The sequence below is a fragment of the Colias philodice genome, chromosome 23 (genome assembly GCF_061535455.1).
Source record: "Colias philodice isolate Cphi_HAF_F1 chromosome 23, ilColPhil1 Martin Lab GWU primary, whole genome shotgun sequence".
Lineage (NCBI taxonomy): Eukaryota > Metazoa > Arthropoda > Insecta > Lepidoptera > Pieridae > Colias > Colias philodice.
Window position 1 is genome coordinate 2,448,203 of NC_143108.1, and position 24,424 is coordinate 2,472,626.

General features: G+C 32.8%; 2 protein-coding genes and 1 long non-coding RNA gene across 6 annotated transcripts in view; all 3 read right to left on the reverse strand.

Annotated features, from left to right (window-relative positions):
* Positions 1-677: 677 nt before the first annotated feature.
* LOC149477903 (MICOS complex subunit Mic60-like) lies at positions 678-10,736 on the reverse strand. The gene is made up of 17 exons (XM_089709991.1): positions 10,692-10,736; positions 9,579-9,763; positions 9,027-9,232; positions 8,895-8,936; positions 8,512-8,642; positions 6,982-7,108; positions 6,455-6,618; positions 5,973-6,098; positions 5,618-5,690; positions 5,453-5,541; positions 4,919-5,029; positions 4,511-4,628; positions 3,414-3,551; positions 2,634-2,737; positions 2,216-2,317; positions 1,832-1,920; positions 678-895 (listed from the first exon to the last, which is right to left on the reverse strand). The coding sequence occupies exons 1-17, from the start codon at positions 10,734-10,736 to the stop codon at positions 718-720; spliced, it is 2,028 nt and encodes a 675-aa protein (XP_089566117.1). The 3' UTR covers positions 678-717.
* On the reverse strand, positions 7,567-8,358 carry LOC149477904 (uncharacterized). The gene is made up of 2 exons (XR_016317510.1): positions 8,132-8,358; positions 7,567-8,035 (listed from the first exon to the last, which is right to left on the reverse strand). It is a non-coding gene; the product is annotated as an uncharacterized LOC149477904 (long non-coding RNA).
* Positions 10,737-11,126: 390 nt separating the features above from the next.
* Positions 11,127-24,424, reverse strand: part of Pde6 (phosphodiesterase 6) — an 82,619-nt gene continuing 69,321 nt past the window's right edge. For 2 of the 4 annotated variants that reach the window (XM_089709754.1, XM_089709757.1), the window contains 9 exons: positions 24,056-24,147; positions 23,461-23,784; positions 22,926-23,079; positions 22,495-22,654; positions 16,778-16,998; positions 16,146-16,317; positions 15,155-15,262; positions 14,779-14,811; positions 11,127-14,656 (listed from right to left, as the gene is read on the reverse strand). In XM_089709754.1, coding sequence (XP_089565880.1) covers positions 14,793-14,811; positions 15,155-15,262; positions 16,146-16,317; positions 16,778-16,998; positions 22,495-22,654; positions 22,926-23,079; positions 23,461-23,784; positions 24,056-24,147 — 1,250 coding nt within the window. In that variant the 3' untranslated portion in view covers positions 11,127-14,656; positions 14,779-14,792. Of the gene's footprint in view, positions 14,657-14,778; positions 14,812-15,154; positions 15,273-16,145; positions 16,318-16,777; positions 16,999-22,490; positions 22,655-22,925; positions 23,080-23,460; positions 23,785-24,055; positions 24,148-24,424 lie in introns of those variants that run through there. The other 2 variants (XM_089709755.1, XM_089709756.1) reach the window with 2 other exon arrangements.

The following is a 24,424-nucleotide window of genomic DNA, read 5'->3' on the forward strand; positions in this document are numbered from 1 at the left end:
TGTTTTATTATGCGACATTTATCATCTCTGAGAGCAAGTTAGTAGATTCTTTGGTAGACCTTCTCATGAACATAGAAAAACCCGAATCCCTTTCCTTAGTTTTCCGGGATTAAACTAATCTATACTTTCTCAGGTCTGAAACTAGTAACTACCCTTGTACCACATTTCTTCTAAATCGGTTCAATGGTTGAGGTGTGAAGAATAGATAGACGGGCAGTTACTTTCTCATTTATAATATTACTAGGGATTTCCACAGTCAGGAAAAACATGTTTGAATTATTTCAGTAAAAACGTCATTACTTTTGTAATAGTGATTTACAGTTATAACATGCAACCTCAATTCACTAATCCAATCATTATATATTTATTACAAAACATACGTTTTTCAGTATAATGCGAATCTTACTTTATACCAGTAGTTTTCCTTAACTTATAAGGTTAAGTTTTATGAAAATAATAAATACTTATGTTTTCACTGAAACTTGTTTCGTGTGTATGTATGTAATATGTAACTACATATGTGTAAGAAACAGCAATTTATATGTATAACGTATGCTAAGTGAAACTATAGTCGTGTTCTTGTTTTTTAATATTTTCCAAATCAAAACAATGTGTAAACAATATATTTAATTGTAATTTGTAATAAAAAATAAAACAACATAATTATACGCTTTAATTTTTATTCCAAAACCATCAAAAACCACAACAATCAACAATTTAAATATATTGCAATCCGAGCGCTGCCGCGTGTGCTAACACTGCCTCCGCAGCCTGCCTGGTCTCCAGATGGGAGCGGGCATCTTCAGTCCATGAAGCAGCTGCGGCCCTGGACGCGCCCTCCAGGGAACTGACATAACGTATAGCGGCTGCTAGGTTACCCCGCTCCATCCAAAATCTGTAAACACATTTTTTATTTACAATACGAATCATGCCAATCTGTTTATTTTATTGTATCTATTATTCACTCATGTATAAATTTTCATTTAAAAATACCACATTGAGAACGATTACAAACAATAAAAATAATTAGGTACTTAATTAGAACGTTTGTTGTGTCCAATGCGATTGTAAAATATATATTTTCAATTTCCGTAAATTCGATACGTAAACCAACGTTAAATAATAAGATGTTTATAAATTATTGAACAGAATTAAATTTGTAGAAACCTTTTAACTTAAAATAAACCGTAAAGTTATAAAATAACCATCAGGAATAAATTGTTTAAAATAAATGCCTCAGTATTTATTGAATAATTTCACCAAATTGGCAGTTTTATCACTTACTGATAAAGCCCAAGGCCCTATTTTACACGACGCATATTTTTATATGTAACTTGTCATATCTGTCTAATAAGCTATCCAGAACATATTATCCAGAAGTTGTGAAAGCGGCAATTAGTCACAAAATTACAAACGCGTGGTACGCCACGTGACGGCAGAACTAACCCGCCTGTCCATTGATGCGTAATGCAATTTATAATTACGGTTACATTGGAATATTTTTATGACTCGAGTTTCCTTTCAAATTGTGTAGGTATAATTATATTATGTGTTTTAAAGATGACTATAAAAGACAGAGTTGATTTGCACGATCGAAAATTCTATTCTTTTTACTGAAAAATTTTACTCGCTTGACATAATATTCAACAATCCTCGCAACTCTTTTAGAATTAACGTAACAAGAATGAGAAGTTTATCAAAAACTACATATTAAAGCCATGTTAGGTGATCTGATGCTATAAGTAGTCACCATCGTCAAGAAATATTCGCAACAAATGATTTCCATTGTAAAAAATCATAAACTAAACTAAAATTCTACTCTGCATTTTACCTTGCTCGTTGTAACAAATCGAATGTGTCCAAATCCTTGAAGGGCTCTTTCGGTGGATTGTCTATTTCTGCTTGTGGGATGCCAGACATCTGTAAAAAAAGAACATTTTTAAGTCCAGACAGCAGGCAAACAAACTAGTAGTTCGCCTGATGATCATATTTTAGAGATTTAGCGCATGCCTAAGCATGCTCTTCGAATTTCGGGGCTTAGTAACATAGACCTTATTATTTGTTATATTAATATTATATTTATATAGATGGGTATAGGGATTGAAACCTAAAATATGATTTCGTAATGTTTGGGCCTATGTCCCTGCTTGGGGACGAGACGGACTGATGATTATGATGAAAAAACAAAAGTAGATTAATCTTGTATTATGTATACCTTCATAAACAACAAAGCAGATTGTATCCACGATAAGAAGTAAACTGGTAAGGGAGCTCCATCATGTTCTACTAACGCCACTTTTAGCGCTATGCTTTCCATCTGAAATAAATTGATTGAACTACTTCGTTTAAATTACACCAAAATAGGAGTGAAGGAGTGGGCACTACTTGTAGCCAGAGTTGATAGAATTGTTCAAAGTACTATCAATAAATCTAAAAAATCCTCGTCAATGTGAGATATTGATTGTGTTATTTTCATTCAAGATTACGCAGACTCGACTCGACTCGAAGATTAGAAGATTCAGTCAGTTTCAGAGCTTTTTCAGTACTAAAATATTAAGTATAGCACATCTTGCATGCTATGAAGCTATAGAATTTGGAAAAAAATATTATTTAACCAAAAAAATTTAACTTACTCGATGGTACCTTTCTCGAAGCACGCTCTCTGGTACGATACCGTCTTTTCTTACAGACTCTGGTATCGCTTTTAGTACAGTTTCAACTAGTTTATCTCCATCCCCTATTTAAGAAAATGTAGGTAATACGAATTATCAAGATACATTACATTAAACAGCCTGTACTTTTCCCTTAGTATTAAGTTTTACAATATGGAATTCAATTCGGATTTACTATATCGAATTCAATTTTAATTTTATAATTTAATATTTAACTAGCTTTCCGCCCGCGGCTTCGCCCGCGTTTTCAAAGAAAAACCCGTTCCCGTAGGATTTCCGGGATAAAACCTATCCTATGTCCTTTCTCGGGTATCAAAATATCTCTATACCAAATTTCGTGCAAATTGGTTCAGTAGTTAAGGCGTGATTGAGTAACAGACAGGCAGACAGAGTTACTTTCGCATTTATAATATTAGTATGGATTGAATTATCCAATCATTTCAAATCAAACTAATTAAAAAGGTTTGTCAGAAATTCAATTCGCATTTATATCAAACTAGCGGTCCGCCCCGGCTTCGCCCGTGGTACATATTTACGTTTTCTCTACATAAAAACCATCCTCGTACTTCAAGGAATATAATAAAAAAAGAATTATCGAAATCGGTTCAGCCGTTCTCGAGTTATGCGCTTACCAACACATTTTGCGATTCATTTTTATATATAAGAAGATAATTATTTCTTGAATTATCTCTTCTAAAAAACGTTTGTCATAAATTACATTCGTATGTGAAACTTTCTTACCTGATGCCTTTTGAATAGCCCTTAATTCTTTATCTACTCGGACCCTAGGTTCCCCCTTTTTAGTAGCTTTGAGGAGGGCAGCCCCCGCCACCCAAAGTTCTTGTGATCTTTTCGTTTCACGCTCAGCTTTTAAATGCGCTACAATCGTTATATTGATAAATAAAATTTAGGTATATTAACCTAAAATACGAAACCAATTAATATGCATGTCATAACTATCTGGTTAGGCATTGTAGAAAACCAAAGTCAGTTTAATCGATGTTTTTAAGCAGGTTACCTCTCTTCGAAGATATAATATGTAATTGATAGACGTCAAATGTTGCCTATTAAATTGGCTCGACTATAGTAGCTCTCTGGTGAGCTACTATATCTCCCATGGTGGTCTCAATGACCTCCATGGGAGAGTGGATATATTTACATGCAAGTTGGGTGAATTAACAAAGGTTCTTCTTTATGTCATTTGTTATTAATTATATTGTTATTATTGGATTGTGTTAATTGTATGTTCTCTTAGTAGGTTGTAAGTTATTAGTTTAAGTTGTTAGTATAAGTATTAGTAGTATTAGTTCAATATACAGGGTGTCCCACTGTTGGTATACTAAGCTCAAAGGAGGTTATAGTTTTGCATACGCTGAGTTCGTAAAAAATACTTATAAAATTCCAGACGCATTTTTTTTTCAAATAGATGAATTCTTAAAGCTCTATGTGTACACCCATAACAAGCAACCCGCCCAACTTTACCACCAGCACGTGAGCTATCGTTTAGGATTATGTTTTCATAGACAAAATGCTCACATAAGCGGAGCGGTATATGCCGGCTGCGCGAAGCTAGAGAAGAAAACATGGATTTTCAGGAAAAATTTAGCAAAAAATTTTTGACGTAATTTTGTTGTTTAAGTATTTTTTACGTGATCAGTGTATGCTAAACTACAAGTCTCTTCGCGCTTAGTATACCAATAGTGGGACACCCTGTATATGTATAACATCTATAGTTTTAAGTCAGTACCGCATTAGGAAATCCTGTAATGGTATTTGATATGTGTGAATAAATAAATAAATAATAAAAGCTCTACAAGTTTATAATATATCGTAGTTACCATTGAGTTTATCTTCTACGACTTTCAGCTTTGCAGCCATGTCAGCTAATTGCCGTCTAAATATATTCTTTTCAAATGCCACTTTCTCAGCTACCATTTTATTTAGTTTCTCTGTTGCCTAAATAATAAATTTTTCATTTATCTTTTAGGCTCATTAATGACAATAATTAATATCTAATTATTTCTTAATGAATTTAAAATACACACAAACTAATAAGATCTGCAAACTTCTACGTTATTAAAAAAAGTCATCATTCTTGTTCACGAAACAAAATTATTTGAATCTTCAACAAAATAATTTTTATTTAATTTGTCTCTGTGTCTGATCGTTTCTAATATTTTGTGAATTCTGTTAGATTATAGATAATTTAAAATTGACGTTGAAGTATATTTCTAACCATGTCTTACCTCTTTTTCCTTCTGTACCAATTTCTGCTTCAAGACTTCTTGATGTCTGTCACTTTGCTTTTTTAACGAATCTTTCAATATCTTATCATTGTTCTTTACTTGTTCTTCGCACTAGAAAATTATGATTATACAACCTATAGTAAAGTTAATAAACCTTTACCACATTTTTCATTATATTTTAGCCGATATTTGAAAACTTTGTATGTAGACAATTATTTCTATCCAACAACAGAATTTTCCAAAGATATAAAATTATTCATTATTCATAGTAGCAAACGCGTGTATTAGGATCATTTTATTACAAAACTTATTTATATCACATATAAATAATTATTTGTCTATCCTGGGTTCGATTCCGGGTGGAGACGAGGAAAAAATGTCTCGATCTAGCAGGACACAGATGGCTGATCACCAACTTGTCCCTAAAGAAAATCGATTAGTGAAACAGATGTATGCATAATGCTCCACTATAGGATACGGGACTGCACTTTTTTCACTTCACACATTAGTTTTATGACTGAAGTTTATATATACCCTCTGTTTGAACTCTTTGTCCATTGCCGTTCTTTTTTCCCTAAGTACTGCTTGTAATTGTGCGTCCCGTGCTTTATTCGGTGGAAGATCTATCAAATTTAAATTAATTTAATTACATATAAAATAATTACAGTGCGATGATATTAAAGTGTAAAGGTTACGTACTATCCATTGCTCTATTTATCCGCTCTGTCATGCCTACGACAGAATTTTTAAGTTCTTCTTTTAATTTTTGTGACTGAAATATAATAAAAATTAGCTTTCTATAGTTTTGTTATCATATAGAGCGTAGAAAATCTTATGTGTCAATATTGAATTAAAGACGCAAAAAAGCAACTACCAAATCAAGCTCTTGATTTTAAATCAAACTGTATGATGTACCATGAGGTACATCTTGCATAAATCCTATTTTTACTTGCATAGGTTAAAGGTCAGTTCCCGTGAGCTTCGTTCTGACTGCATCATTGCACACTTCGATATTTGCTATGACGTCACTTTACTCAAACATGTTCAAACTTACATATCTATAGGTGTGATAGAGCAATAAATCTGGATCTCCCACTAATTGCAGTTTATCCTGAACGTACTTTATTTCAGGAAACATCGTTTGGTTCTCGTCTGTATATTTGTCTACTGCAGCCTCAACCTATGAATTACAAATAATTTCATCTTTAATTTTAACATTAACATGGTTTATAAGCTTACTGTAAACTTTTGTCGGTAATAAATTGCACCAAACATATTCATAAAATCCATATTAGGTATTCCAATCGAAAAAGGGGGAAAGGAGAAAGTACTAAAGAATTATCAAAGTATAAAGTTCGTTACAGAATTACCTGGAATGTTTGTTCGTTATTTTTCAATTGGGGACACCGGACAATAGAACATAAAATACATTACATAATTAACTGAAATGGCAAGGAACTGGTACAATGATACCCCTTATAGAAGGCATTAGGCAATTTAGCATTTAAGAAAAATAGCAAGAACACAGAAGAATACCCTCTGCCAATGTTGATCCATAGCAACAGACTTATCATTCTCCCATTCATATTTGATGCGAGATATTTTCAGCTTCTTCTGATAGTCGTTTATAAGGCCACGGATGTTGCACATTTCTTCCTTTGGTGCTTTTACACCACATTCGAAGTAATGTGTGAGATCATCTGTAAGATATTTCTCTTTTTCTATCGTCAAAATCCTTTTATCGTTTTTATAAAACATGAAAGGTTATGTGCTTAATTCAGTGTTTAATTATATTTCTACTGTTCTTACTTCTATAATTATACAATTCTAAATTAAACTATAGGTCAGTTACAGATTGGTAACTTTGTTCTATAGATAATTAATCTAAATACATTAAATTCTATTAATGATATAACACATCGCCGGTAAACACACCAGGTTTTTTCTGTATATTATCTTCTTTCTTTTTTTCAACTTAGCTATGATACGTGGTTGATGAACATAATTATTTTAATAAAGGTTCCTAAAACAAACAATATTAACATTGAACAAAGATCCCTTACCTAAATCATTTAGTGCAGTATTGACATTATTAAGAGATGTATTGACGAGATCAATTCTCTCCGCCATTTGCTCGTGTAGTTTCTTTACTGTTGGTATGGAAAAGTTCTGCATAGCTTCTTCTACTATCTGTTGATTTTGAAAACGAATGTTCGAAATCTGACTGAATACTTGTTAAAATTCTGTTAAGTTCTGTTGAAGTGCTCTGTTAAGATCACGAATAAATACGACATATCTAATAACAGTAGGTTTTAGTTTTAGGAGCTTGTTGATGAGTGTAAAATATGCTAGATTATTCGTAAAATGTATTCTTGATCAATGGGGATCAATGTGTTTAATTTTGAAAGTCAATTTATGGTGTCAGTTTTGCAATGTTTTAATGTTAGTTATGCATATGAAGCAGGACATTCGATATCTATACCTACATTAATGCATACCTCTTTAACCCTAGAGTGGGCGCGTCTTTTTGCGTAACGTCAGTAGGCGCGTGTGGAGCATTTTGCCGCCTCATTTTCTTTGACTATTTTGACTAGTAATACAGCAATTTAATATTTTTTCTTTTAGGATTTAAATAAATAAACAGTAAGTAATAATAAATCAACATATTTATTCAACTTTGTTCTATAAACTTTGGTTTACAAAAGACTTTAGAAAACTTAATATTTTAATTGACTTTTTTTCTCTAATGCTACATAATACTTTTTAATACTTAAAAAAAATGGAAAAAATAACAAAATTATATATTTTCTAAATCTACAGGATACGCTTTATCAAAACAGTCTTCACAAAGATATGTACAATGTTCATTGCACAGTAACTTTTCGCATCTGGAACACCCTTTTTTCGTGCGCCTGTTTTTCTTTGAGGGACATATGCTGCATTTGCCCTCCTTTTTTGAAGAAGATCCTTGTTCTACTGGGACAAAGCGAGCAATTTGGGTCCTCAAAGGAATATTTAAAGTGTCTATAGAAGCCCTTGTGGTCATATATTGCTTCACAAGTACCATGGCAATTTGTTTCAAATATTCTTATTATTATCAATGAATTCTTTGAAATCCTAAAACAAATTTTTAGTTGCAAAAATGATTAATGCACCATAAAATATAGTCAACATTTCGAGTTTGCAAAAAATACATTATACAAAATTACTTACGTGAGTGGGCGCGCGATGAGCAATTTGCCGCCCGGCGACACGTGATGGTACAAACCTTCTTCTCCGGCGGTCCCCCGCGCACTGACGGCATCCAGATTCTCAGCAAACGTTGCTAACGAGAGTGGGGGCAGCTACTAAGAAGCGCAAGTCTAACGGCTTTTTATTTTAAAAAATATTAACGGTTTTTTAGCGCGGGCGGCAAAATGCTCATAGCGCGCCCACTCTGGGGTTAACGGGTATAAACATCAGCCTTCAATATCCTTAGAGAGTGTACCTAACTACTTTTACAAGCTTATTCCACGCGATAGTATTAAAAAAAACAAATCTTTTGATCATATTACCATTGTACATTTTCTACCACAATAGATAAAACATCTTACTCTATTATAATACGCGCAAGCTTCAGTAGCCGTGTAGTAGTTGTTTAGAACTGTTTCAGCTAGATCGATCAGACACTCTTCAACGTCACAAATGTTCTTTGTTACCACTGGAGGTGGAATAATTACGCATTCTTTTCCATCCTCTGTAATTAGAATTGTACTAATTTGATTGTGAAATAAGTTTTTTCTGTTTGTTTTGAATGGAATCTTATGCTAATTAATAAGAGATAGGTGAAAGTATATAGAAGTAGGTAAGTTCATATATGCCACGAATTGCAAAATGATTGATCATTGGGAGAAATAAAATTCCTGTAACACCTTTTGTATTCTGTGTAGTTTCATATTATTTCATATCATATTCAGTAAGGGGGTGAAAAACATACCACGTATCTTTACTGTTTCTATTTCATGCCTTTCTGGTACTGCTGAAAGGGAAATAAATGTGTTCAAAATAAAAAGAACATATCGAATATGATTCAACATTTAATTTAATCGAAGATTATTTTGTTCCTTACTTATAACCGGTTTTCCATCCTCACCCTCCAAAGAACAATTCTTGGGCTTATCATCTCTGCCAATGTTCTGTATAAGGCTTCTCAAGTCATCTGTACATTTTTCCGCGAATTCAGAGTACGTCATGTTTTCTTCATACATTATTGCTATAAAGTCATCGAACCATGGCGCGTGGATCGTTAACCAATCACGCATCTCGGGGGAACGTCTAAAAATTTGCAGTCCATGTAATATTATAACAAAAGAATCTATTTTTTTTAATAAAAGTTTTTAAATATATTTTTAGGTTTAAGATTTATGCGTGAAACGTCACTTTGACAGTCTACCTAACATGAATATTATACTTGTATTGAATAATCAAAAATAATCTGCACAAATATCATATTAATTAATAATGGCCAAAGCTACTGAAGTTATTTGTCTTAGCTTTGCCGTAGCTGTCGTATGTATCAGAATAACACAAGCTATAGAAATGTCCATGGTTTGCAACAGCGTATCCCTTACAGTTCAGCCTTTTCGTACAAATTAAATGGAAAAAAATATTATATTTTTACTTAGCAATAACAGCAAACCCAGCGGCCAGGAATACAACGGCTATAGCACCCCAGAACATGCTATCATCTTTAGCCTTTGGTGGAGGAGGCGGTGGCGGCTTCGGGCATGTCTCTCGCTCTTGAGGACTGTACTTGCTGTAGGGTTGTGATAGATGTGTCCCTCGAAGGTAAATGGGGTGTCGACGCTGCGAATATATTAACTCAGGCCCCGGAATCACAGACATAATAGAAAATCTATTGTGTCGTGGACCGATCGGGCCGTTCGGGGCTCAATGGGATATCTGGTTAAGAACTACAGTGTATCGAAGGAGTAAGTTGAATGAGATGTCAAACAGATTTTAGTAAATTGAATGCTTAGTTTGAATTTATACTGTGCTATCGTTATACAAATGAGGACAGAGAAGCAAAAGAAGGGAAATTTTAAGTTCTGCCCGCTAGGTATATAAGTAGAGCATGCTTTAAAATGGATTGAAGATAACTTGTAAAACAAGATAAAAAGTAAAACAACTAAAACCCAACTACGACAAAAAACGACGCTGAAAAAGTATAAAACAAAAGTTAAATTGATGAACTAATAAAGAAGCTATGAACGAAAAGATGTGAATTATATGCAATCAGCCCATGAATACAGGTAAAGTCACAAGCAAATGCTAGTAATATATATATATTCAAAATGTGCAAGTAAAAAGCTTTCAAATGATACCAAACACGGCATATTTATCTTAACTTTATTTTTTTACTCTGTATGTTTTGTCCGCTAGAGGGCGCCACATTAGATTTTGTGAAACCCCATATAGCCTATAACCAGCGGACAATTAAGACGCTTCTAATGATATGTCATTTGTCGAATTCTGATAAGTAGTTTAGAAGTTACGAGGGAACAGATGAACATACATACATACATACATATATACATACATACATACATACATACATACATACATACATAGCCTGTCAAAATCATAACCTTTTGCTTTGCCGTAGTCGGGTAATAAATGCGCGTACTGCCAACCGATGTGACCATAATATTATTATGTTGGTATTAAGTGTTATATGAATGTGCTCTTTCCAGTTAAGTATTTTAGCTTTGATTCTCGTACAATGTTTCCTTACCAATATGCTTCGGATTGTCAGCAATTGCCCAGGTAATCTGAACATTTTGTTGTTTCAATTTACAGCGTGTGACATGATGACAAACTTGTCTTCTGCCAATCAGTTTTGTTTTCTGCAGTGATTATAAATAGTATGTATATTTCTAGGATCTTTATAAAACTGTGTTTAAAAAGTATATGCTAAGCAAAAAAAAGTAGCAAAGACAGTGGTAATATTTGGAAATTGCAGTATTTTCTATATTTTGATGTTTATATGATTAATATTTTCATTGCAATAATGCGAAATTTTAGCGCGCAAATAGCAGAATAGTGTGCTTTGTGATTGGCTGTTGCATTTTTCGCAATTCATGCATAATTCGAAAATTGCATTGAGGTTTTTTTATTGAAAAGAAAAAAAAACCATTGGAGTGAGGGGTATGGTATAATAATAACAAAATTTAGAGAAGTCTTAATCATTTGTTTATTCAGTAAAGTTTTACAATAGAGGTCCCTAATAGTAATAAAACTATTTCACAACACCAGAAATCTATTTTTTCTAAAGTTCTATTAGTGACAATGATATTAAAACGTGATTTTTAATTTATTATGGAAGATATATTTAATACCTAGGTATAATGTTATCTCTTTCTGGAATACGTGAATTTACTAATGTTTGAACGGGACATGTATATAATATAAAAATAAAGGACCTATAATAATATCATTGTCACTTATAGAAAACTAAACAATTACACTTTAAAATTGCACAGATTTCCCAATAAGTTATATTTTACATTTTAATACAACAGTGTTAATAAAACTATTAGTTGTGATTGGATTCGATTTGAAAAACATAATTTACTTTAAAAAATGTCATTTTAGAGGTTATCCGAAAATAATGTCATACAAGGTGCTTAATACCTTGCAAAAACTTTTATGTAACTACATAAAAGTTTTAATGGAAGTAATGTTATCTATACTAATATTATAAAGCTGAAGAGTTTGTTTGTTTGAACGCGCTAATCTCGGGAACTACTGGTCCGATTTGAAAAATTCTTTCGGTGTTAGATAGCCCATTTATCGAGGAAGGCTATAGGCTATATATCATCACGCTAAGACCAACAGGAGTGGGGCCACGAGGGTGAAACCGCGCGGCACAGCTAGTGGTTAACTAAATGTTTTATACTTTCGTAATTATATTTAGGATTCTTATAAGCAAACTTGCATCGAAAATTCAAGAAACTTACATGCGTAGTTACCTACAGCAATCTGCATCACTTTTTTACATGTGTATCAATCAACATTAATTTTGGGTCTAATGATTTTGGGATAATGATATTTTAACCCTTCTTAGCTTTCTCATAATATGGCATTATTCATGGATAACTCCTATACAATAATAACCTGAATAAAAAAAATTAACATTAATCTTATTGCACAAAAAATAACATGTCAAGACTCAAAACATAAAACGGAAATAACTATCAAAAGATATGTACGCAAACAATTAAAATTAACAAATAACAATTGCGATGTATTTTCGTTTCACTTTGGAAAATAATAATTAATTTTGAAATATTTTATATTTACACTAAATTTAATTTTGTTCACATATTCATATAGGTAGAACCGGTTAAAACAATTTATGTCATATTTCAAAGTACCTACCCTCAAGGTCCTAAAATATCACAAAACCATGAATTTTAAGATACTGGTGTATTTATTGACTTAATAATTTGATCAACTTGCTCATGGACTACTCATATCTGTATTACATTCCAAAAATGTATTATAACTAAATTTATGTATAATAAATATGCCAGTTGGAAAACCCTACATAAAAGGAAGATACAGTTTCTTAAATAATTAACTATGCGATACATATCAACCAAGCGTATTTACATTTAAATATTTATATACAAAATAGACTCTGTAAAACAAAATAAAACATATTTTATTCAGTAAATTTATCAACATTGGCTTCATAAGCTTTCGGACGTAAAATTTGCTTTAGGTAACATAACAAATATAAGACTCGACTAGCATCATATAATACTTCACTTATGGTAAATAATCTGTATTTTAAAAGTAATTACAATATAATGTGATCGATGTAAATGAGCAAAAAAAATATATTTCAAAAGTTGCAAAAAATGACAAGACATAAACGTCAGTTTAAAAAGAAATTGCCGCGTAAACACAGCATTATTATTGGCTATACTTCGCGGTAATCCAAGATGGCTGCCTAATTAACCGTAGATTATAAATGTCATTTAAAAAGGTTAATGTACGGTCTAATTTAAAATTTGCTCATTTTAAAGTTAAATATATAAATTATTAAATACTTATCATAAACATTGAATATCCAAGAAGATATTAACAGCTAACGACATTTTCTATTAGATATTCAAACATTACAACACTTATATTTCGTGTTAAACCTACTCCTACCTATTAAAACCACACAAACATTAAAAAAAAATAATAACCTAAAAATGTACTAATGTAACACGTATTTCATTTATATTACCTTACTTATATAATGTTGATTTCAATTAATAAAAAATACAACAATTTTAATTATGTATTTTTTATGCATTTCAATGAATATTGAATGTATTGACTGATGACTCCGAAGTAATTTTATGTCATTTTCTTCTTTTTGTAGGAAAGTTTCTCAACTATGTATTACTTATTATATATTTTATAAATGAAATACGCGTTAGATATAATATAGTCTACAGTCGAGGGAAGGCATTGTTATGGAAAATAACTTTTAATTAACGATATATTGACTTTAATATTAAATCTAAAAGCAACCCTGAAACATGAACTATGGTTATTAAAAATGGGGAGCGTTTTTCTTGTCAAAACTTTTCATTTGTGATACTTTTTTCGTTATGTAACACAAAAATAAAACGGAGAAAAAAAACAGATAATTAATGTCAAACGGTAAAAATATTGTCTTTTTTTGAAGTGAAAACTTCTTTAGCGGCGTTGGGTATAAAATCTTAAACTCGCGTCAGGACACGTGGCCTGATCGAAAAAGCGTAAGACGGATTTTTTTTTTGTTTTTTTTAGCGCTTATATTCCATGCGTAAGACGGATACCATTCCAAAATATCAAACATGCTGAACATTAATAATCAAGTTTTCAGTTCTGCCGGCACTCCCGGAGTGCAACCCGTCTTTTTTTTCAAATTGTTTAAGTGGATAAATCAGATATTACGATTATTTTTCATGCACTTTGAAATAGTTTTTAATTAACCACAGTCCATAGTCCAAGAGCTTACGATAAATGACACATCTAAACACCAACAATAGAAATGACATTATTTACACAGTTATAGAACGAAGTAACACTAGATCACAGTCTATAAATACATTTAACTATATAGTTACAGGAAAAATTAACGCCAAAAGGACGTTGGAAGTTGTTTATCAAATTTATGAAATAATGTTTACTATGTATTATATTTAGTGGTATCAATTCTTTTTAATAATTGGTTTTAATGTTGAAATTTAGTGGTGACCATATTCCAAATAATAAATACTTAATTATAAGTAATGTTTATTAGGCCAAATTTATAAGATATCTAGGAACGTTTAGGGGTTTTTAGTATTTTAAACACAATAAAAACAGAACACCCGAGTGTTTTAAAGTTTTCATATTATATAAACTATCATCATTGCATTGATTTCTGTATTTTTATTAATTATATTAATTAATTTTATACACAAATACATAGTAAACACTGTTTCATTGAAGTCAATTCGCATCAGAATTGAACTGAGAAAAAGTATGTTACAATCTCATAAAAACGAGCCTTATCTTCTTTGGCATAAGTGTCATATTACTCTGAAGGTAGTTATTAAATTTCCAAGCTTGCTTTCATGAGCTAGTAAGAGCTGAATGACGTCACGAAGTTAGTCGATCGATTGGGACGGCTTCATAATGTCCTTTTTGTCTGAGCTGCTCTGACTGCCCCTGAAAAATAATTATAAACATTACATTATGAAGAATAAAGATATTTTTTTAACAATAGTAGTGTTAAATTTTTAACATTTAAATTAGTTGTGATAAGAATGAAAAATTTAAAAGGAACTCACCAATTTAAACTTCGTCACAACATATGGCATAACCTGGAACAAATAATAGGATTTTAATCATAATGGTGTAATCAAAGAAAACCGTCTATTTGAAATTTTAAATCGAACATTTAAAAAAGATCCTCAAAGCCAAAATTAACACAGGTACATTTGCAGCTAGAAGCATGCCTTCTTTTACAGCATCGTTTTCTAATTAAAAACGGCCACTTTAATGTAGTGAACATCCCACTTTCGGAGGGAAAAGTTTTCTCTTTTTCAGTGTATATGTATATACGATGTATATGTACAGTATACGACTGTTGTGAGTGCTTCGACGTGCAAAACAAGCAATTAAAAACACAAATAGTCACGAAGGATCATTTTAAATGTAACTCACCGTCCCTTATGTTTGTGTGTCTGTTCGTGCGTGTGTTGCGGGGAGCGGGTCGGGCTCGCGGTCGCCCTCGCTGTTGGAGCGCTGCCGCTGCCGCCCGCGTAGAGAGACCTGGAAGAAACTTTCATCTCACTCTTATTATATCGGTTATAAGGTCTGCTTTTGAATGTTTGATAATCTATACTAATATTATAATAATTAGGGACGATTTTTCAATGCTTGGATTGGAACTTATTCGTCGAATAATGTATAAAACTACCATTTTAAAAACGTATTCTAATTGCCCGTATTTGACAGTTTACGTGACATTTTAATATTATCGTGTAGTACTTTATTGGACGGATAAGTTTTATCCAAGCATTGAAAAATCGGCCCTTAGTGGCGCTGTATGTGAAACCGCCTCTAAATGATGCAGTGTGGTGCATGGGAACCGAAAGCTTTATGCTGGCAAATCTGGTTTTGTATTTTAGGTCGCTTCGTTGACCTAACCAAGCTAATTTTTTATACAGGTATGATGGTATTTTTTTGTGCATTAACCCAAATAATTAAGTAGCAAAATGTTATTGCCTACGTCCATCCATATTTAAAATACTGACGTCTTTAATATAGGGACTGATGTCATGTAGGTGGAACGTTCCGGCAATATCGTGCGCAGGCATTCTGGACGCAGGATGAAGCTGAAGAGTTTGTTTGAACGCGCTAATCTCAGGTACTGGTCCGATTTGAAAAGTTATTTCGGTGTTAGATAGCCCATTTATCGAGGAAGGCAAGGCCAACAGGAGCGGAGCAAAGCGGGTGAAACCGCGGGGCACAGCTAGTGTATTATGACAATGAAAAGTATATTTCTCGGGTTTTTTATGAGGTCAATAAGGCCTATTTAAATAATGATGTTAAACTATGACTATGTAGGCTAAATCAAAAATATCTACAAATTATATTATAACTATCAAATAGATTATGTGCAAGAAATAAATAAAACGCATAGCAAATTTACCTAGTGAGCTTACTCCTCGAAGATCGAACTGTGACGCTGCTCGTTTTTCCCCTCCTTAGCGAGTGGAAGGGAGTTTTTATCGGCTTTACAAGTGCCATAGTATCGGAGACTGGTCGTTGACAGTTTAGTGTCTGTAGTGTGAACTCCACGTCTTTTATTACGTCGTTGGAAGCTAAAAAGAAAAAAAAAATTAATAATAAAGGCCTTTAAATTTTGCCATTTTAAGTATTTAAGTAGATAATATTGATTTTTGTGAAAATTTAGAACTTACGTTATCTTAAGAGAAACGATCAAATACACCATTCTTATGTTATTCAAATGAAGATACTGACTCTACCTAGTACCTAAACTCATTAATTTATTTTTCTACTCAAGAGTAGTTCAAAAAATAACTTTTATTGTTATTACCAAACGCACGTACGATAATTTGATTAAAGGAAAATGTCGAACGAACAATGTTATCTATTGGTTAGTTATAAATTTATAAAGAATAGAAAGAAATCGATCACGAGGCGGGACTCGAACCCGCATCCTTTCGCGCCATTCCGGGGCGGATGCCTGACCAACTCAGCCACTCGTGACCCGCCAGAGCGATCGAATTTATTTCAGCAACATGTCTACAATATACTCACTAGTAAACTCCTCGATCGGTTTATCAATAGTATCATGATCTATCCAAGTGAGTCCCATCTCCACTTTCTCAGCCAGATCTTGCCAACGTTGCCGGTTCTCCATAGTGCCGGTGTATAGTGGCTGTATCCATGGAAACGTGTCCGAGAGGACTTTGTATAAGGGCAGGCAGATCATGTCGATGAAACCCACTTGCATCTGTGGTAGCTCGTCTTTTTTCTCTCTGGAATATACGTTAGTTTATTTTATTTGATTGATGCCTAAAAATTTGTTCATGTTCTAACATTGAGGTGCTATAATTTCTCCACTATAAAAAAAAGGTGCTATCTATAAACAACTAGACTAACAATCGCCTATTAAAAGGTCGTGAAAAATGTCCGAGTGGCGTGTTATAGAACATTCATTGAAATTAGCACCTTATTTCGTGATAGTAAAGTTCAAAGTCCAATGTTTACTCATTGGGGAAACACTGCCTAATAAACGCGTAGGCAGACTTTTTCTGAGGACAGCTTTTGATCGTGAGTGTGTTGTAAATTGTACGTTAATGTCTTCCACTTATGAATTGAATTTTAAATAGACTGTAATATTATGTGTGAAAGAACTATAATGAAATGTTTTTTGGATAACATTATACAAAATGTTTAGTATCTAGTTAAACTTTGCGGGAGCGATTTGACTTTTTTAAAAAAATAAAATAAAATTAAAATTAAACTTATTTAATTATTAACTATAACAAGTGGACGATTTGGAGTCACAAATGTTAATGCCAGAATTACATGCAATGATACAATCGATACCTTATTGCGAAATAAATGTTTTTCAATAACTGCAACGCTTTTGCTAAATTGCAAGAACTCTCCGGTGGTCTTGCTGAGGCCAGCGGAAGGCTATTGCTCAACCTAATACTGAGGGTTGGGGTGGATGCGTAACTCCTCCCTCCTTAAGTGCGAAATTATCGGTTTGTTCATTTTTAATAACTATCCGATGATTTCGCAGACATGTTACATTTAATATCTTATAACGAAGTAAGTAAAGTAAAAATAGAATTACAAGTACAAAGATTAAAAATAGAGACGTATAGCCTAAAGTAGCACTGAATCTAAAATTTCTTTCACTGTTAATCATTTCACTATCACTGAACACTGATTGCTTTAATATCGTTGACATATATTTAACTTCGTCCAAGTTGATGCCTCGCATATTGAGTACACGTGTACTGGATAATATTGGAGTTCTATTCACAGGTAATTGCGGCAAAACTATAATTTTTGTTGGTTCTACAGGATCATTCTCAGTGATTACTTGGTGAGGGCGAATCGTTATATTCTGGATCTCGATGCTACATGGTTCGTCGATGGTCATTATGTATGTGCCCACGACAGGATATTTGCTGACATCACCATTGCAAATTTGAGTCAGAGTATTTCTGTATTTTGAGAAAAGTATCCAACTTATAGGTGTGATTCTTTGAATTCTCACATTCTCTATATTGATTAGCTGTTGTTCGCAGTGCATTGGGTTTCCTTCAAATTTAAGCAGTTGTTCTATGCAAGTAGTTTCAGGATATGGCGTTTGATTTTGTTCATCGCATAAAAATTGTTCTCCAGCAGCGAGCGATCGGCACGGTTTTACGACCGGTAAGTATTTCATCCCCTTTGCCAACAGGTAAGGATATTTAGGAAAAATGGAAACGGTATTACTATCGGATTCACGGTACATAGGTATAGAGTATAATTTGTAATAGTTATAAGTATAATTATCTGTAATTGGAACCTCCATTATGAACGTAATCTGGTTTTGTTTAATATACGATTTAACATTAATAGTTTCTTCTAGTTTTACTAAATTTGCCTCACTCGCTTTAAACACTAAATTTTCAGTTTGAGATATAAGAATTAAATGTTGCAACAGCTCAGTAGAATTAATAATACTTTGATGTAATATGGATACTTTACTAAATGCTAGAGCAGTCTCTATTTCTCCTAATTTTATAAAAATAGAACGAAAATTACTAACAAATAAATTTAAAAGGCTTACAACATAAGTAGTATAAACCCAATGATTATCCTTAGATGCTAATTCCTTAATCATAGATTCTACAATTTTTAAACGCTTATCTAATATATTAGAATTTTGATTTAAGACTTCAGTAGAATTGATAAAACTATCGAGCATTTTAGATATTAAGGTAATTTTATTTCTAATGATAGTCTGATCGTTTTCAAGTTTAGCTGTAAGTTTATCGTATCTAATTGCGTCACTATAGTCTAAATTTCCCGTTATAATTTTAATTAAGGAACCCAGAGGGTTGAGGATACCTCTCTTGACACGTTTGTGTGGAACTAACTGTTCGTATTTCTGAACCGTTATGTCGCGAATATATTCAGCGTGATATTTTGCCACTTGAAAATCGTGTAAGTATGAAATATTCTTATTAATTAAACTATCGAATTCACTGTATTTGCTAATAATAAAATTTAAGTCATCATTAATCTTATCTAAATTTAAAACCTTAATTATAGTCCAATAGTCTGTTTGGAGATATGCTTGCCCTTCTTTCACAGGATAAATTCCCGGGTTATGTTGAAGAAGTTGTAGTTGAAGGGCCAGCGCGGACCTCATCACTATCAGCCAACACCACAACGCGGAAGGCGTTTTACATTTTTAATAGGGACCATAGTCTTCCTTTTACCAATCTCTATCGGTATAACGTTCCTTGAACCTTGACCTATAACCTTAGCTTTATGGAATCGCGGCTTATCCTTGCTTTTTCGCTTATTAACGTCTTTCGCAAATATAATTTTTCCTGAAGGGAGACTGATTTGATATTCACCACCTCTCCTATCCTTTACTTTTTGCTTTTCACGTGAAAGGTCGTGAACTTGCTTTTCGTTCTTAAACCACTTATATACTAAAATTTGATTTGGTTTCGTATCTATTGCTTCATGTAATATAGGTATACCGGACGATTCTACTATATTAGCTGAATGAACTGTATCCGATTTTGACGTTACAGATGGTGACCTGACTGGGTAGTCACATGTTCTAGGAGACCTTAGCGCTGATAGAGTTTCAGAGTCGGGAATAGATATCGTTTCACTAGAATCGCGTTCTGATATAGTAATTGTACTAGAGTCGTTACGCGCTCTTGGCCTATTGTCTCTATCGCCTATATTAACAACCATAGATTCGTTTTCATTATCGGAATGCGTAGCGTTAACTCTAATTCTAGATGAAGCGTCCGCGTTAAAATTTTGCTTCCCAGTTTCAATAAATTTGGAATTAGTTTCAGGAATATAAATGTGTGGAAATTTCAGATTTGGATCGCAATTTAATTCTATGATTTTTTCCTTGTAGAGGCTTTCGTTTGAAAATTTTCTTCATCAGACGGAAGCACATTAACGTCTTGATTATCGTCAGTGGGTGTATACATCTCATTCGCGACGTATTCGTAATTCGTATCGTAAGGATTACAGCCATAATAATTCGTATAGTCGTAAGGATTATAGCCATAGTAATAATTATCATTATGTAAGTCGGTTTCATTCACTCTAAAACCTGGCTGAGTTATATTTTGTGGTCGAGGGGGTGCCGTCCTCATGGAAACGTCAGTAGACTCAAAGCGGTTATTTTGAGGAGGTCTTTGACCGAAATTCTGTGGCGTCATACTAAAAGTTTCAGGAGGCCTATAACCAAATTGTGGGTTTTGATTAAATGTTGGCCTATAACCAAATTGTGGATTTTGATTTAATGTTGGTCTATAACCAAATTGTGGATTTTGATTGAATGAAGGCCTATACCCGAACTGTGGGTTTTTATTAAACGGTGGCTTATAACCAAATTGTGAATTTTTATTAAACGGTTGTTGGGGTGTGAATTTAAAACCAAATTTTTGAGGTACATTTGGTGTCCCAAAATTAAATCTTTGTTGAGGATTTTGTAAAAATTGGGGTACCGTTGTATTATTATGGGTACGATTGCGCGACTGATATTGTTCGTGAAAATTAACTTCTTCTAACACAATTTCTAGGGCCTGTTCTAATGTATTAGGCGATTTTAGTCTAACAATTCGCACCATGCTTTCGGGCAAATTGTACAAGAAAACGTTCAGGGCTGTATGATTATAAATCGCAATTTTCGCGCGTTTAATTTCCGTATCTACCGATAAATTAACCTTCGATATTAGTAACGATCTAATATTCTGTATCCTATTACAAAATTCAAGATAACTTTCCCCGGATTTTATTTTACAGGACTCGAGAGAGATTTTTATGCAATCCTCAGTTCGCGGATCGCCAAAATGTTGTTCCAGTAATTCTTTTAGCGCGGGCCAAGTGTTAATATCTTCGCGCTCGGATAATAACGCGGCGGCATCGCCTATTAATCTACTAGTTATTGCATGTAAAACGTAAATATTCTGCTCTTCATGCCCTCTAAATTTATTAATTATATATTCGCATTTTCGAAAGAATAAATTCAAAATTCTTTTGTCTCCACCAAAAAGAGGAATAAGCTTTAACATATCACTCGGAATTGTTATTACGTTTACGCTTTCCATGTTAAATAAGTACAGAGTAATTAAAGTTCTGAAGTCTTTAACCAATTACAATAATTTCGAATTATAAAAATCACACACACAAGAATCAATTTAAAACACAATATAATAAAAATTCTTAAAATATAGCACAATAAAAAAAATATATGTTATCAATTACTATAAAAATTAAAACTTGAAATAAGTTATAAAATCACATATAAAATATAAAAATTATTAATTGAATTACGATCGATTTTGAGATCAATTAAATCAATTAATATTGATATTTAGTTATGCAAAAATCATTTAATTTCCTAATTTAAAACTTTTAATTAAGTTACACTCTATAGTTAATTAGTCTGTGCAGAGTTTTATGCAGCAAGACAATTTCTTAGAATTAAATACGATATTTCTTATGTATAACTAATTACTGATTTAATAGAATTTCATATTAAAACCAGATCCGTTATAATGCGAGACGTTCAATCCCAAAATAACAGTTAAAAATAGTTAAAAGTCAAAATTACACTCTCGTGAAAAGGATACAGGAATATATCAGAAAGGATGGCAAAAAGTTTTACTCACCAACCGATCGTCGATCCCATGTCCTCGTCGTGGTCGTTTAACAAATTTATTTTTCGGTTCTTTTAGGATAGCACGGCCTTTATAGCAATGTTCTAGGGCTAATTTTGAAGACCTCTAGACATGCAGACCTTATATGGCTATCCTACCGGCTGCGCCAGTTAAACTTTGCGGGAGCGATTTGACTTTTTTAAAAAATAAAATTAAATTAAAATTAAACTTATTTAATTATTAACTATAACAAGTGGACGATTTGGAGTCACAAATGTTAATGCCAGAATTACATGCAATGATACAATCGATACCTTATTGCGAAATAAATGTTTTTCAATAACTGCAACGCTTTTGCTAAATTGCAAGAACTCTCCGGTGGTCTTGCTGAGGCCAGCGGAAGGCTATTGCTCAACCTAATACTGAGGGTTGGGGTGGATGCGTAACTATCTACGTTTTGCTTAAAAATGCAAAATAAATAATAAGTACAAGATGAGGGTGTTGGTTTTTCAATAGTTGCAAAATAAATTAATGATCCCCTGTTGTAATGTAAAACGGAAAATTTACCCCAATATAACTTAATTTTACAAGTAACTAAATTACACTTACCTATCCATCATAGCTATAGGCTGCTGATTTAACTGCAGTTTCTCCAAGTCTCCTTGATCGAAGAACTCATCTGCTACCAATTTAGCCACTTTGTGTTGTACTTCCCAGGGTTTGGCGATCGCTGACACATCACATGCCGTCATCATCATGCCGCATAGCACTGAAAAATTTGTATTATAATTATAGACATTTAAAGTTCGGTTGAGAATAGCCAACATATCATATATATTTATAGGTGTCTTTTTGAAATATGATAGATCATAATATACAAGCTATATTATAATTAGTAGCGTTTAAAAGTAAAATTTTTACTTTATTTCTTATTTTAATTGTGAATAATAAAGTATGTACTTAGACACTTTTTTGTGTATCTGTATCAGAATACAAGTTCTTATAGTAACTGACTGGTAAGAAATGTATGTTTAACTCACATTCCTTTTTCTCCGGACTTTGCCAATCAAATTCTCCATTGTCGACCAATTCTAGGAACTTTGATTTCTTCTTGAAGTACATCGCTAGATCTGTTGAGAGGATCGCCGTTTCCACAACACGCATTACTGTCTTATAATCGACGGGTGAGAGAGCCTGTAAATATAATAATTATAGACGCGGTAGATTAAAAAAAGAACTTTTAAATGTTGTCTAATGTTTGTGAAAATGATTTTAGCGAACTTTTTTTCCATAGATTTTATTAGTAGACGAGTTATTTATTTATAAACTGTATCATTCATATTTTGTGTAAGTTGTCTGTAACTATAAGTATGAGATATAATTAATAATATATTCTATATCATAATTATATTGGTGGTATTGACGTACAATAAACAATAAACAACTACGGTACTCTTGCTAAAATTGTCCAAAGCATAACTCTGCCTACACTTTATTAGGCAGTTTTCTAAGAACCTACGATTAGTTGTTTATAGTACTTAGTTAATAGTAGTGATAGGTTCCCAATAGACTTACCTGAAAGATATTATTGCTTTCACTGTTCAAAATCATGACACACTGATCGAAATGGTGATGTTCCATCGTAGAAGTCGAGTACAAAATCGCTAATGGGCTTTCTGTTTTCGTTTGAAACGCATTATTAGTCCCTCTATGGTCTAAATCGTGGCATAGACAAGCGACTAGAAGCCCTAGGATCTCTAGATCGGACATGAATCTCTCCATTTTGCCTGTTTTTAACATTGCGAACATTGTTTGCGCTACGTTGAGAGCATGCCTCCAATTGTGATATTTTACGGGTCGGTAATTCTTCTTAACGCTTAAAATCCAACGACAGAGGACCTGAAATACATGTTTGTTTAAAATTAGATATTTTAATATACGTTCCTGAAATACCTAGGTAAGTGAAGTAAAATAAAGATAAAAGGAAGTCGAAACATTATTTTGATAAGATGTTTTCGATACAAAAGTATTGTGAACTTAAAAATATATAAAATACACATAGAAAAAAAAGACCGTAATTCAGTAGGTACCGGTAAAAACAATCGGAGTTTTAAGTGAAACAGAGCAAAAGTATATTATTTCATTCTTGAGAAAATGGAAAATATCTTACGTCATAAGGTATGTGGAATTTCTCAACCAGATTGCATTGTAGGAACATGCGTAGAGTCGCTCGACACGTGTCTTCGTCTGCGAGATCGAAATCTGAAATAATTCAACAATTTTACATGAGCTCGAATAATTCACAGTGGAGTATACAAATAAGGTAAGAATGGTGTTTTCTTTTTTATTTCATGCTAGTATTAATTAATAACAACTAACTTATTACTTTTAATTGTGAAGTAAATCAATTCTCTGGAAGATATCAAATGAACTTGATCGCCGATCTACAACCATGGACCAATTTTAAAATCAATCTCAAAATTATTTTATTCGTGTAAACTTAAAAGTATTTATGAATAGTCGATCTGGAATACTATTC

Excerpts from the sequence above, each read along its gene's own strand:
- LOC149477903 (XM_089709991.1), bottom strand. The coding sequence starts at position 10,736 with ATGTTCAGATTACCTGGGCAATTGCTGACAATCCGAAGCATATTG. Across the intron at positions 7,109-8,511 it reads CTTGCGCGTATTATAATAGA|ATAGTAGAAGAAGCTATGCA; the intron begins GTAAGATGTTTT and ends CAAAATCAACAG. Across the intron at positions 2,318-2,633 it reads TTCGAGAAAGGTACCATCGA|ATGGAAAGCATAGCGCTAAA; the intron begins GTAAGTTAAATT and ends AATTTATTTCAG.